This window comes from Triticum dicoccoides, chromosome 2B, assembly GCF_002162155.2.
Source record: "Triticum dicoccoides isolate Atlit2015 ecotype Zavitan chromosome 2B, WEW_v2.0, whole genome shotgun sequence".
Lineage (NCBI taxonomy): Eukaryota > Viridiplantae > Streptophyta > Magnoliopsida > Poales > Poaceae > Triticum > Triticum dicoccoides.
In genome coordinates this window covers 221975894-221989076 of record NC_041383.1, presented here as the reverse complement: position 1 = coordinate 221989076, position 13183 = coordinate 221975894, and the positions used below count along the sequence as shown (strand labels likewise).

At 45.7% G+C, this 13183-nt stretch overlaps 1 protein-coding gene across 1 annotated transcript; it reads right to left on the bottom strand.

The window, feature by feature from the left end:
* Positions 1 to 7503: 7503 nt before the first annotated feature.
* On the bottom strand, positions 7504 to 12573 carry LOC119363192. Its single transcript, XM_037628502.1, has 8 exons — positions 11887 to 12573; positions 10503 to 10799; positions 10189 to 10356; positions 9922 to 10095; positions 9042 to 9167; positions 8791 to 8916; positions 8592 to 8663; positions 7504 to 8306 (listed from the first exon to the last, which is right to left on the bottom strand). Exons 1-8 carry the CDS (start codon positions 12294 to 12296, stop codon positions 8252 to 8254), a joined length of 1428 nt encoding a protein of 475 aa, XP_037484399.1. The 5' UTR covers positions 12297 to 12573; the 3' UTR covers positions 7504 to 8251.
* Positions 12574 to 13183: the final 610 nt, after the last annotated feature.

Below are 13183 nucleotides of genomic sequence, written 5' to 3'. Positions count from 1 at the left end.
GTACAATGTCGCCGTCGAGTTCGCCGAAGGAGGAAGTGCCGAGTTCGCCGGAGGAACAAGACCATCTATCCAACCGTCCAATTTCGCCTGCTTCGGCTACACGAGAGGTAATGTATTGCCTTCATATTCACTGGATGGAATCCCCTGTTTGTCCCCTATCTCTTGTCTCCGATTCTGTTCTGTAGCATGACTGAAATAAGTGATAGTACTTAATTTATAAAGCATGAGAAAACTGATGAAGGATGGTTAGTACAGCAGCAAACTTTTGTAAGCTCAAATTTGTAGACTGATTTAGTAGTCTATGTGATTGCTACATGCAAGTCAGTTTAGAGTTTCTGAGGGGAATGGCCTGGTTCATCTTTTCTTGTGATCTGAATTATGATGTAGGACATGGCCACAAGGGTTATTTCTTCTGTTGGCAAATAATCTTAAGACTTTTTCCCCGGGTGATTCGTAAGACAGATTACCCTACACAATTCACAGTTTTATATTTCTTATGCATCTAAATATATCTGTAACTGAAAAAAATCAGGTTCCCGCAGGTTTTGACTTGACCAACAAATTTAAGTGAATTTGTTATTCCTTTTTGTGCTCTTCTTTTTATTACTCAAATAAATCTGTAATTTAGCCAGACTAACATCAATGGGCTGCAGGCCATAACTATGCTAGCTTAACCTGAATTTATAAAAGAAAATTTACCAATTCGTTTTGAAAATATCTTAGGCATCAAGTCCAGCAAGTTTGAGATGTTCACAGAAACATATCGGTTTCAGGCAACTATAATTCAGGATTCTTTGCCAAACTGTAACGTTTCAGCCATTCAAAAGCATTGCCCATATGTTAATATGTTGACTAGGGCCCTTTTGTAGAAATTGAAGTGTGGCATCTCTTTTGATGATTCAATAGAATTAAGTGTCTGGAGTCACTTCATATTCAGAATTGCCCTGCCATCCATGCAATAAATAAAAAAGTGATTTGGCTTGGTTTTCATGTCTCTTCTGTGTATGCGCGTGCAGATGGCAAAGGCGTCCAATCCAACTCAGGTGGAGGCCAAGGAGGTTTCAGTTTTTTTTCTTCAACACGTCTATATTTATTTTCTATATCCAAGGTGGCACTAATCTTTGGTAAATTTGCAGAAAAGCCCCTCACTTTTTATAGAATCAACCCGCAGTCTGTATAGAATCAACCCGGAAGAGAAAAAAAGCCCACGCCGTTCGTCTCCCACACACGAAGCAAAGCAGTTGATTTTCTCTATAAAATCCCACATCACTACTTCACAATTAATTTAATCAGTTCATATGCGTGCGCCTTGATGATTCTAACAAGAGGCAATGGAAATCAACGGAGGAACGAATCCAGAGAGATGTGCAGCGAAGGAACCAAACAGAACCCAGAGAGATGTGGAAGAAATTGGGATAATGCTGATAGAAATTGGCCTGCTAGCGAAGGGAAGGGCCTGCTCCGGACAAAGGAGAGGACGGCCGGAGGGGAGCAACCCTGGCCTTGCTCGGCCACGAGCTTCATGGTGGGGCGGCGTTGTGTCCCTTGTCAGCCGGTGGCAGCTGCTATGGCACCTCCATGGCGCAAGCAGGGGAGGCGAAAGCAACGGCTACGCCGCCTCCAAGATGCAAGCAGGGGAGGCGAAGGGCGCAATAGGAGAGGATGGAGCAGCGGATGTTGTGCTCGCCGGCAACGGGCCCTTGCCCGCCGGCTGCAAGATCTTGGCTACCAACGGAGCCACTTCACACCGCGGCACCGCGGCCCTGCAGCCCCCATCGCCACCAGCCACCCTCCACAGGGGGGAGAGGGGCTACACCAGCACGGCACGCGGGGGGAGGGGAGGAGGGGGTGGGGCGGGATCACGGCAGCGGGCGCATCCCGGGAGGGGAGGTCAGGATGGACTTGGCTTGGCGAGAGCAGGAAAAGGAGGAGAAAAGGAACGGACATTTGATGAAGTACGTGGGAGAGAGACAACGATGATAAGGTTGGAAGGGGACAACGGTGCATGGGGATCCCGATTAATTTTTTCAATGGAAGAAGGATCCCCATTGTGTTAGATCTTTGTTGTAGTAGTACATGCATTTGTTTGCTTCTCCAAATCTACATGCACACAATTTTTCTTCTTCTTGAAGTTGGATTTGCATCCGTTTGTATTTTTTATGTATACTCATACTGACTAGATAGGCCAACACACACGACGGAAATATATATGCCTGGACGCCCAATAAAATAAAGTAGATTTCTCGCCTTAGGATGGACAACATTCAAACGTATTGTGATTGCGTGAGTATTAAGATCACTATCGGCTAGAGTGGGGAGGAGGATAAGTAGCAACACAGATGGGACGCCATGCGTTGAAATAAAGGATGTACATAATGTGGTCTCGAGTCATAATTATTGGGTTAGGAGAGTGTGGTATTTTTGCCGTTGCAACGCACGGGCTCTTTTGCTAGTCTCTCCCTAATAATAAAGCACGGATTGGGTCTCCGGGTTCACCGTCGCGGTGTTTTTATAAAAAAGTCCATATAGATTTTTGACCAGCAACTTCAGTTTGCACAAGCCGCTAACGAGGTGGTACTAAAATAACGTACATGTCCGATTTTTCTTTCCGGCACGTTCATGGGCCACATGGGTCGAGCTGGGCCTGCCTTTCTTTTCCCTTGTTCGTTGGAAGAATTGATCAGCGAAACAAAAGTTGATCTCGATTGGAGTTCGATCCCAAGAAGCTCCGATCTGGTGAAGAAGGCAAGAACCTACTGAGACACGCACAGCTTTGCAACTCAATTCTTTACTCCAAGTTGTCTATCAGCAAGTTTTGAAGTTGACTATCAGCAAGCCTCGATTCTTTACTCCAAGTTTCATTGGTTTATATACGTTTTGAAGTTGACTATCAGCAAGCCTCGAGGACCCCAAAAGCAAAGGAGGGAAGGAAGGAATGAATCGAGAAAAGGGAGGGGCATGCAAGATGCAACGGGTGCACATGCTGTGATTGCGGGGCAGCAATGGCGGGACGAGGCAGGCGGCTCAGCTCGATCTGAGCGATTGATTGGTTGGAGCAGAGGAACGCCGGCGGCGGCATGGCGCTGATGAACGGAGGCCGTGGTCATGGCCCGAACGGCATGGCAGGGAGCTCGAGGAGACCGGCGTCCTTGACGAAGTGGCGGCATGGCGTTGAGCAGGGGCGCAGCAAGGCCTCCAAAGGAGAGAAGAAGATAGGTGGCGCGAGCGGGGCGAGGTTGGGGAGGAGGGGAGGGGAGGGGGGAGAGAGAGAGAGAGCCGAGCCACTGTGGCTGCTCGCCGAGGCTGACGGCGATGAAAGCCCACACCAGCAAGCCGCACCGGCCCTTCCTCTCGACCCTGCTGCTGCCCGGCGGGTCAGCGGCGAGCGAGGTACTAGCAAGGGTGTTGTTTCTCCCGGAGACGGCAAAGAAGTGCTCCGAGGAAACGTTCATTTTGGCCTAAGTGGAATTTTGACCGTGTCTTTTGCAGCATGGTCTTCTTCCAGTATGCATGGCATAATGTAACACAGACCTCCCAAATCACGACAACTAGCTGATACTTTTTTTATAAAGTCATGGAGCTATTACTGTACAATGCAAATGTTAAGTTATTTTTAATATATATTGGTTACCTCTTTTGATGCAAAGCATGCCCTGCTTAATAAATTATGTAGCTGCAGGCACAAGTTTGCCACATTGTCATTCATAGCGGAGACCATTATGTTTCTTATCATGGGATGGACGAGGTGAGCAACAATGCATGCATGCTTCCTCTAAAAAACAATGCATGCATGTTGCCACATTTTCTTTTCTTTTTTCTTTAGAAGAAAATGGTCACAATAATTTAATCTGTTATTTAGTACAATATATCTGTAATTAAAAGAAGACACAGATTTACATTATTGTGCAGAGTTTTGGTATCTGAGTTAAGAATGAATAATGAGAATAGCTTCACTGTTGTAATAGTTCTCCCCAGATTTTTTGGTAATTCAACTCATCCAGTAGCATGACCGTTTTGTCATTTTAATCTTTTATCTGTGTAATTTGATTTTTAGGAGATTTATATTCACGATACTAGCAAAGGGGTAGACATTAGGCAAGAAGATAGAAGGTACTATTCAAAGGATGAAGAACTAATATCTTAATTTTTTAAGAGGACCTAACGAGTTAGTATGTGACTAACTGTCTCGTGGGTTGCATAGGGCTCCGCCTCCTCCTCCTCCTCCTTTAAGAAAGAAAGTTAGGGTTCGTGCCTCTCGCCGGCGCCGACGCAGGTCCGCCTCGTCTCCGGTGGCCCTAGGGCCATGGAGGCGCGGTGGATCCTGGCAAGGGCCGGCGGGAGGGCTTCGTTTTTAGTCGTTTTTTCAATCTTGTTAGGGTTTGTGTCCTATTCAGGTCTCCCCGCCTAGCCTCCGTTCCGACGGTGCGTCTAGCATCATTGGTGGGCATGTGGAGGTGTGTCTCCGGCAGATCTATCTTTGGTGGATTTGCTCGGATCTCGTCGTTGTTTGTCTACATTTGTGTGCCTTCGATTTGGATCCTTTCGATCTACGTTATTTTTCATCGGCGGCGGTTGCTGTTCTGGGGTGCTGGTCCTATGGGGCCTTAGCACGACGACTTCCCGATTGTCTACTACAACAAGTTGTGCCCGGCTCCGGCGATGGAGGGGCGATGACGGCGGCGCGCCTTCGGCTCGCTTCGGTGCTTGTAGTCGTCGCTAGGTGGTCTATGATTCTGGATGTAATTTTTATTTCTGGTATTCATTGTACTGCCATGATTGAAGATGAATAGATTGGAAGTTTCTCCACAAAAAAAAAGAGTTAGTATGTGACTAAATGGCTTTACATTAGCTACTATTTTTTTTAAAAGATGCCATGTTGAAATAGAGGTTGTAGCCCGGTGAGAAGGTGTGTGATATTATTTTCTCTGGCTGCAACTCGTATGGGCATGTTTTCTAGGCGGAAGAAGATATAAGGTACTATTCAAAGGATGAAGAACTAATATCTTTAATTTTTTAAGAGGAACTAATGAGTTAGTATGTGACTAGATGACTTTAGATTAGCTACTATTTTTAAAAAAAATGTCATTTTGAAATAGTGGTTGTAGACCTCTCGGAAGGTGTGTGATATTTTTATTCTCCCGTTGCAACGCACGGGCATTTGTGCTAGTAATAATAAAGCACAGATTGACTTTGTCGGGTTCACCGTCACAATACGCTTCTTTCCGTGAATTTACGCTTTCAGCTTTTTTCACCTATATTATTTCTTACATCCGAGGTGGTACTATTCGTCTGATCATGTGGACCCTGATTTGACTTGGAGTCTGCCTTAACTAACGCCTTTGATATTCAGATAGAGACAAGGGGGCGCGGGTGAATCCCTTAACTAACGCCTCTGATATTTAGATAGAGACAAGGGGACGCGGGTGAATTCTGCGGAGGCAGAGGAGCGGCGGACGAGGTCACAAGGAGGCATACGCCAAGGCCGATCCCATCAGGAAGTACATCGACCGCCGTCACCTCTCCTGTGAGCGTCCGGGAGCCCCTCCTTGGCTCCTCCCACAAACACATAGCGGCGTCTTAAGCACGTCCGCCGCTCGCTGCCGCGGATGTTGCAGCTGTTGCCGCCGGCTGGTCGTCATCTCCCTCATCGGCATCCCAACGAATCCATCGGCAACAGCCTTCCTCTCTTCGATCTTGACGTCCGTTTTGTCCGTCGTTATCCGGCCCCCTGCTCCCTGAGACGACAAGGAGATGGACGCTGCCGAGGTCAGGTCAAGTGCGGCAAAGCAGACCAGACCCGATCCAGCCCCATCCTCCCTGTTGTGGCAAGGAGACGGGCGCTTCACAGGCGAGGTCGGGCCCGACGAAGTAGGCTGTATCGATCTCATGCACGTACCAGTCGAGGATGAGCACGGAGACCTTGCATCCATGGATGGGGTTCAGTAGTAGTCGGTCCCTCATCATTCGCGAGTACTCCCTCCGTCCGGAATTACTTGTCTCAAAATTGAATGTATCTAGAACTAAAATACGTCTAGGTGCATCCATTTCTACGACAAGTAATTCCGAACGAAGGGAGTACATCCATACCGCTTGAAGGTGCAGCTGACATGTACGAGGGTGCCGACGCTTGACGGAGACGAGAGCACAGAAGAGGCTGCTGCCATCGAACCCGGTCAGAGCATGTCACGCCGACCCACGAAAGCAGGCTGCCATCGTTGAACCTGGCCAGCCACGATAGTGCATGAATAAGGGCGCCACAATCGAACCGGCATGCTGCATGGTGCAGGCCAGTGTGCATTGTGTTCACCCCGGGGGTAAGGCTGGGCGATGGAAGCTGCCACGCTACAAGATGCACGTTGCACATCCGCGTGACGATCATGCACGCATATGCTCTCGTAGCCAGGTGCGGTCGCATGAGCTCCTGGCCGGCGTAGATATACAGCGAGCATGCATGTAGTACGCACAAAGCATCAGCATGACTGACAATTCTTTTGTCGGAAGAGCCTGACAAATAGTTGTAGCTCCTCAACTGATCTATGTCTAAAGTTTCAAAGCAAGGATCAATATGCAAGTAAATTTTTTTTAAAAATCAAGGATCAATATGGCAGCTATATTACACTGCTAAAGTTTCAATTTACTCTGACCGATGTTGCGTGTTTGTCCAGCTGTTTTGTAGCTAGGTACGGACAGGCAGGTCTCATGCTTAGGCATTTGACACGAACGATGGAAATTTAATGCAGAAACTCGATGAGACCATGACTAACTACCGTCACATGAAATTACTGGCTACTGCATTATATTGATCATGCATGGCTACTGAATTCTTAAATTTATTTTATACCCGTCGCAACGCACGGGCCTTTTTGCTAGTAGAACACAAATACATATTTGCTCAAATTTTGTATGTTCATACTACATACAACAATATGTACCCCGATATCCTTTTTCAAAAACATACACATGTGCGTTTCATCATCTGAAATAAGTCGGCTGCTGCACAGATCGCAAGGTCATCTAGGATTTTTTTTTTAGTTGATCGTTATAGATTAATTCTCTGTGCTTCATTTAGTGTTCAGACCAAAAATGCATCCATCCCGCACTAAGTTATAAAATTCTCTAAAAATATAGAGAAAGTTTCAAAAACAAAGAAAAAAAGTGAATCAATTTAGTAGAAAAGTACTCTATCAGATTCGAATTAACGACTTACGTCTTAGCACGAGATTACTCTACCACTAATTTAAAAAGCCCTTTATCGGATTTGAACCGATGACTTATGCCTTACCATGGCATTACTCTACCTCATCAAGTCATCATATGCTATCCTTCAGCCGCGTCGGTTCGCACGCACAGTTTGGTTTGGGGCTTGGGAGCTAAAAAAGGCAGCCTTTTGTTTCCGGTGGTGCCAACAAAAGGAAGCTTTCGCTCTATCACTGTCCCACTTCAAAAATAAAATAAAATCTGGCATGTACTAATCTCAAGGCAATTCAAAATGCACATGCCTGTACTTAGTAACCACATAATACAAAGCTCAGGTTGGTACAAAATAATCACCACTTATTCCTATCACCAGAGTAATGCAACTCTCTCTCGAAGAAAAACAACAATGATGTACAACTAAACAGGTAAGCAAAACCCAATGAACCAACTGAAACTGAAGATATCTTCCATTAGTCCCTGTTTGGATCAGCGTTTTCGTATCAAATACCTCCGTAGAAAATACATGCCTCGCTCGGTCGTTTCGTTTCCGGCCGGAAATTGCTCACTAGCCGGTAAGTTACACCTGTAAAGAAAACACCTCCGTATTATTTTACACCCAATCCAAGCGCAGCCTTACTCTCTCCGAAAGAGACGCACAGGTCTCAGTGTCATATGCAAACACAAACTGTTTCTGTTTTGCTATTAACTACCAAAAAAAAAACTCAGTGTGTAGAGTAGAACTACAAGGATTCTTAGATCATGCATCAGCAGGTCATAACAGCAGGGGGATTGACCCCAAACCTACTCAACCAAGGAAAGCGCTTCAATGTACAAAAACTTCCTTTTTCTTTATATATGATCTATCTACAGTGTACTCAAGTTGCAAGAGGAAACCATAGAAGCGCTTCAGTATAGTGTACTCAAGTTTGCTGCGTCTGAAGTATACTCATCTAATCTACAGTGTATGTCTGGAGTGTATGTATCCAATGGGAATCAACAACATCTGGATGAGGAGCGTCGTTCCAATCCACTTCCGCTCTCTGGTCAGGTCAGGTCAGGTTGCCTGGTAGAAACAGTCGACATCTGGAAGAGCGGCAGCAATCTCGTCCCTGCAAAACAGCTCACATGGTTCAGATCTGCTGCCACCAGACTAACCAACAGGGGAAAGGCAACAAAAATGATATCGGATTGGGAAATAAGGATGGCCGTTGCTACTCAAAATAATACAGAATGTCAAATAATGCGCAACATCTGAAGTGCTCCGGTTCCAGCATAATTTGGTTTGTCGCAACCATGATAAGGTCAGCCATTCCAGGTAGAATAACAGCTCGATTAAGCATCCTAAAAGTCGATATATGGTAGCTGAAAATACCGACATAAATAGGAAAACTCACATATCTTCTTGTGCTGCGCCTCCATCCGGAACAACTGGCACTTGTCCTGCCACTCCATTCCCAGCAGGGTTCCTGTGTTTGCAACACTTCCAGACTTGAGCATTTAGGAGCTCACAAATGCAAAAAATATCCCTTATTCCCGAACTTGTAATATTTGAAATATACTGGTGTAAGGTAAAAAAAAGAGAGGAAAACTCACATATCTGGTTGTGCTGCGTCTCCCTCCGGCACACCTAGCACTTCATCCGGCAGTACACCCAGGGCATTTGGCACATGTCCAGGCCCTGCATCCGGGACATTCGGCCCATGATTCCCAGCAGGGTTCCTGTATTTGCAACACTTCCAGACTTGAGCATTCAAGAGTACGCAAATGCAAAAAAGAAAAAGTCCCTTATTCCTGAACTTGTAATGTTTAAAATACATTGAGGGTAAAAAAGAAGGAAAACTCACATATCTTGTTGTGCCGCGTTTCCATCCGGCACACCTGGCACTTGTCCTGCCACTCCACCCGCGGCATTTGGCATATGTTCTAGCCCTCCATCCGGATCATTCAGCCCATGATTCACAGCAGGGTACCTGTATTTGCAACACTTCCAGGCTTGAGCATTCAGAGTTCACAAATGCAAAAAAGGGCCCCTTATTCCTGAAGTTGGAACATTTTAAAATATATTGACTAAGGTACGGCGTAACTAAATCAGTGCACCAAAAATAAACTAATTCCATGAATTGAATTCATGAACAACAGGGACACTCGATAAGTACCCAAAAATATAAAATAAACCAAACCAACATAACCTTAGTGAAACATAAAATGAAACCAGCAGCTTATGGAGAGAATAAAGGCTAGTGATGTTTAGAGAAGATGGTATAGGCCACCTAGATACACAACAAAGATTCAAATCAGTAGGCTAATGTGTAGCCATGTCACTAGAAAGCATATGACAACAACAAAGCATGGAAATAAAATTCTGGGACTGACATCCTAAATGGATGATGATGTTGGAAAAGGAGACTAGTCCACAAAGTCAAACAAAAGAGAGCTTGTCTTCACCATACTTTCGACTACTCACAACCGTCGAACAACTCTCAAATTAACTACCACGAAAACAATCAGCAGTTGACTAGTCTCAGAAATGTCGAAAATAAAGAAAGTCATAAGGGCTTAAAACAATGTCATGCAACATTTCCACCATAGCTAACAGTAAAGATTCTGCATGTGCGAACACCACACATGAGATACTATTTTAACAGAAATTATATATCTATGTTTACACTGTATAATAGGACAACATAGAAGGAAGCATAAAACAACCATGCACTAAATCATTACCTCCGATTGTAGGAGATATAGGGGCCCACGTAAAGCCCTGCTCCGAAGATGAAGTGAGGGACCTGAGGATTCCAGTTTGATAAAAGCAGCCTCACTGTCTCAGGGTACCGGAATCTCACAAAACCATATGCCATTTCATGTGGAATATATACAGACAAGACTTCCCCATAATGGCTGGATAAAAAACATCACGATAATATTAACATAACAACATAGCACTTGGAGCTTTATTTAAAGGGCCCAAACACTGAAGTTACAAGACAATACCTGAAATAGATACGAACATTTTCTTCAGTGCATATTTCTATACTTTGAGCAGAGAAGTTAATATAAATCTGGTGAGCTTCACTATCAGCATCCATCACATTTGGATTGTAAGGTAAGTAACCCAGGTAGTGTGAAACATTCTCCAACAGGATTGCATAATATCCATAGCTGTTTTGAAACATCGAACATATAGAAAAAGAAAAGAGACATGTCTCAGTTTTTTACGGAAGGTAAAGAGATGTGTCTCATTGCTAATTCAAAGTGAAAAAACAGACAGCTAAAAGAGAGATATTAGAAATGAGTTCATAGAAAACCTGTTATAAACCACACAAATAGTATGAAGACGCTCGAGCAAACTCATTAGGTGACCAAGAGTCCCATCCCATCCCACTTGCCGAAGCATTATGCCCAACTCAGGGCGACTCCATGGCAAGTGCTCTACTGGAACTTGATATACATCCGGCACATGCAGAAGTGCCCTGATTTGCATCTCTATCCTCCCAAATAAGTCAAGTCCATGAGAGAACAAACAGTCTGAACCATACTTGCAAGATCCATCAATGATGTAGGAGCGGCAAGGCTGGTCAGACATCCAAGCCATTTTCTGTTTCCTGTTCCACAGAGAACATCACGGGAAGTTCAAAAATAATAAATTGCTATAATAATCCAGAAGAGCAATTCAGTAAGAAATAATAGTCTGTATTCACCAGAATTTCACGCTGCCGATTTTGCACTTCAAAAAATTGAAGAACAAACAGAAAAGATAGGGTAAAGTAGTAACATATCCACAACCAAGAACCATTCTAGCCAAGAACCTCCAGAGTTCCATCAAAATCAGTATTGATGCACCAGCTAATCCACATTTGACCCCGCAAGAACTCACCAAGCTAAGAAAACCTGGAATCATGCTTCTGTGCCCCTAAAGCGTTAATGTACACACAGGCGGGAGCAGAAAGAAGGAAAGTAACATATTCGTGACCACGAACTATTCTAGTCCCCAAATCGTCTCCAGAAGTCAACCAAAATTGGTACGTTGTACTATTTGATATACTCCACAAATTAACCCCGCAACAAATCATCAACCCAAGAAAACTTGGGATCGTGCTTTTTGTGCCCCTAATCCTAATGTCCAAAACTCTTGTAACTCTGGCCGGGATGCAGAGCAGCACGGGCGGGAGGACCAAGAACCATTCTAACCAAGCAACCTTATGCAAAATTCCACTAAACTTGGTACTGCTGTACCATATACTCCACAAAATATCCCCGCAACAAATCATCAAGCCAAGAAAACTTGGGATCGCGCTTTTGTGCTCCTAAATCCTACTGTATATCCGAAACTCTTGTAACTCCGGCCGGGAAGCAGAGCAGCACGAGCGGGAGGACCAAGAACCATTCTAACCAAGAAACCGTACCATATTTCCACGAAAATCGCTACTGTCGTACGAAATGCAACTCAAATTAACTCTGCAAGAACTCGTGAATCCAAGAAAGTTGGAAAGATTCATCTGCACTCCTGAATTTTAACGTCCAAAGGTCTTCTTACTCCGGGAAGAAGAGCAGCGCAGGAGGGGAGGGGATGATCAAGAACGAAACACCATGCCCAGAACTCAACCAAATTCGGTAATGTTGTACTACAAGATACGCGCTCCGCAGATAAACCCAGCAAGAAATCATGTGTCAAGATCGTAATGTACAAACCTGGTCTTTCTCCACTCCAGGAAGGGTTCAGCACACCGAGGAAGGGGGCTGTATATGATGCCCGCGCAAGCTTCTCGCTCCGGGAAGGGTGAAGAAGAGGGCGAGGAAGAGGACGGTGAGGCGGAGGCTGTATATATGACGCCCGCGAGCTTTCGCCTTTGAAAGGAGGCGGTAGGCAACCTCGAGTTCGCAGCATTGGGCCTGGGCCTGGGCCTGTCCGGTACGCCCAAGGCATGACTTAAGAAGCCCCTAGCAGCATTGGGCCTGGTGCTGGAAAGGCCTCCGCTTGGCCCACTAGTCCTGGCGCGCCGCCGCCTCCGGTGCGGTGGGAGCCGCCGGAGAGAGAGGGGCGAGGGGAGGCGTCGGCCCAGCCGCCGCAGTTCCGCATTCCCCGTCGCGGTGGTTGGCATCGACGCCGCCGACCTTGAATTTCACGGAGGGGGCGGCGACCAATCTCGCCGTGGAGCGTCGCTGCGGAGATGCCCGGTGTCGAGCGGAGCGACGGAGCTTGGTCGAGGACAGAGTAGCGGCGTTGCGGATGCTCGGCCTGGATCAAAGCGACGGAGGTCGGTGGAGAAGAGAGAAGCGGCGGTGGATGCGCCATTGCGGTGGCTGGCGCGCCTCTGCAGGAGTCTCGTGGTGGGTCATGTGAGGAAGAATCGCATGCCTTCAGTCAAGCAAGCAGTGGGCAAGTCCAATCAATAAGAGAAAACCATTGGAACTAATCCCCGGCATCATTTTAAGGGCATCTCCGTCGCAAATGTCTTCTATTCCCTCCGTTCCTAAATATAAGTCTTTTTAGGGATTTGACTATGAACTACATACGAATGTATATAGACATATTTTAGAATGTAGATTCATTTATTTTGCTTTGTATGTAGTCTTTTATTGAAATATCTAAAAAGACTTATATTTAGGAACGGAGGGAGTATATATATGTGCGGACATGGTCCGAGGACATGATGCTTAAGGGAGTCATACAATACTAATCACAAAGTATCTGTTTGGTTGTGGTGATGCCAAAGACTGGTTACAGGTGTTGGTGTCAAGTGTTGAGTATAATGTTTATTAGGAAAGACGAGATAGGATTTGTTCTGACTTGTCTTGTACTCCAAGTAGATGATTGTACTCCTATATATATGCCTATGAGGCTCAAGCAATACAACGAACTATTCCACCAAATCCCTCTCTCCCTTCTAACATGGTATCTATCGCAAGTCGATCCTAAACCCTAGCCGCCGCCGCTTCCGCACCCGCGCGCCGCCCCCGGGGCGGTCGGCCTCCATGACCGCCGCCG

Excerpts from the sequence above, each read along its gene's own strand:
- LOC119363192 (XM_037628502.1), bottom strand. The coding sequence starts at position 12,296 with ATGCCAACCACCGCGACGGGGAATGCGGAACTGCGGCGGCTGGGCCGA. Across the intron at positions 10,096-10,188 it reads AATGTTCGTATCTATTTCAG|CCATTATGGGGAAGTCTTGT; the intron begins GTATTGTCTTGT and ends TTTTTTATCCAG. Across the intron at positions 8,664-8,790 it reads GACGCAGCACAACCAGATAT|GAACCCTGCTGGGAATGGAG; the intron begins GTGAGTTTTCCT and ends TTGCAAACACAG.